Below are 3,183 nucleotides of genomic sequence, written 5' to 3'. Positions count from 1 at the left end.
CTCATCCAGGAAGGACCTGACTCGGTTATTCGGGTGTGCGGGACTCGGTAGGACATGGTGTTCAGTAACTCTGGAATCACCTTCATTTGTTGTTTTGGGGGAACTAAAAGTTAGCGCAGAGGTATCAGAATTAGACGGAAGGGCAGGAAGAAGTCACTAATGGGTTTGCAACTCTTTAAGTGTGTTGTAAACCATTACCCCTTCCCAGTTTGTTTTCAGTGCACATAATTGTCTTTAGTGAAAGATGGCGCTTTTCTTTCTGTAGAAATTGAGATCTTTGAGTACTTGGGTAATTCATTGTCATGAAAGGAGTTCTAGGTACATAGTTTTCTTTTTGTGACAGCTTCGTGTAACATTGTAAAAATTTTTTTGAAAGAGTTGGCCCCTGTTTTCCGTGGGAGGGAATTTCATTAATTTGTATCTCTGCGGTGACCCTAGAAGTAAATACTTCTTGCATCTGACCACCTAAAGGATAGGAGAGCGGGTTTCCAAGCTAACGGTTGTGTTTCTGGATAGCATGAGTTAAAGTTCTAGTTAAAAATCTAGGTTCCTTGACGGGTAAAACATTGTGCATTACATTTGGATAGGTCAGCGATTAAACTGTTGAATCACACTCTAAAACATGGTTAACTATGCATTTAAAAAGACAGCTATATAATGGTTGTCTTAAATATATTAAATGTTTTTTGAGGGAGTTCCATTAAGTTTCATTAGGATAGGTCAGAAATAAGAGCCTACATTTCTATACCTTAAAATTGTTTCCCATGCCTGCAAGAGTAAACTAGATCTGAAATGCCTTACTTACTTGAATCCAAGAATTGGAGAAATTCTGATGAGAATTCTCTGAATTCTGATCCTTTTTTTAGGTCAGATTGAAGAAACGTGTTTATGCTTATTTGTTTGTGTTAAGCATAGTTGCAGAGCAAAAACATTACAGTAGTACTCAGTGAATACTTTAAACTTTTTAACTCCCAGAAAAGCTTGAGTTAATTTGCCAAAGGGTTGATTTCTTGTGTTTACAAGATGATTAATGGAAGGTTTTTTTTAAAAAACATATTTTGATATGTGTGAGGAGCCTTACAATAACTCATGTTTAAGTCTTGTGTGAATAACTTAAAGGCAGAATTAAAAAAGAAAATTTCAGTTTTACCAATGCATAAAACTGAATGTAGTTAATATAGCAAATTTTATGATAGAACTAACTTACGAAATTAAAAGTTTGATTTCTTTTTTATTTTGGGGGGGTGATGTTTTACAGGCACTTAAGTATTCATCGAAGAGTCACCCCAGTAGTGGTGATCACAGACATGAAAAAATGCGAGACGCCGCAGATCCTTCACCACCAAACAAAATGTTGCGGAGATCTGATAGTCCTGAAAACAAATACAGTGACAGCACAGGTCACAGTAAGGCCAAAAATGTGCATATTCACAGAGTTAGAGAGAGGGATGGTGGTGAGTAGCTTTTTTTTATTGAAACTTACATTTATTAATAATTCTATGTAAGACAAAAAGTTTGTCATATTTCCAGCTTGCAAATGTTACTAAATGGTTATGTCATCAGAATATTTTGATTCCTAAACAAATTATGTAGAAATAAGATGCTGACCCCAGCATCCACAGCTCGACCCCAGTGGGTGATAATTAGAGGATGCATTTATGAATGTAGCCTACCAGTGCTTTATTAATGGTGAATGACATGCAGGACATTTCTCCAAGAAAGGAACTTTCAGCTTTTCAACTTTCCAAGATTGCAGTTTGGCTTGGTTAATTTTGAGATCCTTGTTTCTACTTGAATTTATTTTTTAAGGAGTTCAGATGTGTGTTCTTGTGGTAAAGTATGAATTTAAAAATTTAAAAGGTTTTTTGAGACAGTTCGTGGGTTAAGAAAGTCATTTGTGATATAGGAAATTTTTGTTAGATTTTTTAAGAAAAATACTATTTTTCATATTTTCCAGAGTCTTATTAATGTAACTTTTATATCTACTCAGATACTCACCTTTTTAAAAGTTCATTTCAGTGGTTTTACCCTTCAGCTATTACTTTGCTTCAAGTTTTTTGTGGTAGGAGGCTGAAAATAAATTGTTTTCAGATTTAATGTATCCAAAATTTACCAAAATAATCAGATTTCCTGTCTACATATGGCATTCATTGAGGGACAAACCGATTTCGCTAAGTCAATCATCTCTATTATTCATAAGATCTTAAATTGCATAATAGATAATGTGTTTGAAATAAATGCACCATTTTGATTGTGCTTTTATAAGCTTATAAGGAAACTCAGAGTCCCTCATGGCTTTCTGTCTCTGATTTTCAACTATCTTCAAATCCTGCTGCTTCTAGTTCTCTTTTTGCCTCCTGGGATAGAAATCAGCTATATTCAGTGTGATGAGATATTGGAAAACATTGACCTCCTCTGTATATAATTGCTGGGTTGAGGAAGTTAATAGTGGTCAGAGATTGCATGGAAAAAAAAAAGATTGCATGGATTTGGAATATTTGGATGGTTATTGAATGGGAGGGGTATATAGTTCTCTGTTAAATATAGCATAGCTGTATGCTACTTACACATATAAACATATTTGGAAATAACAGCTGGTGGATTTGGTTAATAAGTGTTAGAATTTGGGGGGCAAAATTAATATTAATCTTCGGGGTAAGTTTTGTGTAGTGTTATGTTTAGCCTGAGATTCTATTACCAGTCACTATTATAGTGAATTTCATTTCAAATGTTAGGTCTTAGAAGGCAGTACTGTTTGTACTATATTGTGCTTTGTCTTTTTAAAATTTTGGTGATTGTGACTAAATAGGATGTGGCACCTCATCTCCTTAAAGATAATAAGTATCCCAGGTTCTCTTTTAGTGATTATGATCTGGTTAATCTGTCATCTACCCCCAAATCCAGAAAAGGGTTATTTTAGGTGCTCTAGGAAACTTCTGTAAATGCTTTCATGCATTTACAGTGAACTGTGTCTGATTAAGTTCTTTTACAGGTGAAATACTCGCAAGAACATTCTGTTGCTTAATGCTTAAATATTGAGCAAACATTGGGCGTCCACTGTGTGTCAGCAGTTGTGTGGTGTGCCTGGAAGTAATGCTGAGATGTGGTCCTGTCCTTGAAGCTGTTGCTAAAAGCTCTGACTCTGGAGAGCTACTTGTTTTTAGCTTATTGCTTTTTTTTCCT

General features: G+C 35.0%; 1 protein-coding gene across 3 annotated transcripts in view; it reads left to right on the top strand.

Annotated features, from left to right (window-relative positions):
* The first annotated feature begins 6 nt into the window (after positions 1 to 6).
* WAC (WW domain containing adaptor with coiled-coil) overlaps positions 7 to 3,183 on the top strand; it is a 78,149-nt gene continuing 74,972 nt past the window's right edge. For all 3 annotated transcript variants that reach the window (XM_010860034.1, XM_010860033.1, XM_010860032.1), the window contains exon 1: positions 7 to 1,454. In XM_010860034.1, coding sequence (XP_010858336.1) covers positions 1,190 to 1,454 — 265 coding nt within the window. In that variant the 5' untranslated portion in view covers positions 7 to 1,189. The remainder of the gene's footprint in view (positions 1,455 to 3,183) is intronic.

Source organism: Bison bison, unplaced genomic scaffold (assembly GCF_000754665.1).
Source record: "Bison bison bison isolate TAMUID 2011002044 unplaced genomic scaffold, Bison_UMD1.0 scf7180017864461, whole genome shotgun sequence".
Classification (NCBI taxonomy): domain Eukaryota; kingdom Metazoa; phylum Chordata; class Mammalia; order Artiodactyla; family Bovidae; genus Bison; species Bison bison.
This window is presented reverse-complemented; position numbering and strand designations above follow the sequence as displayed.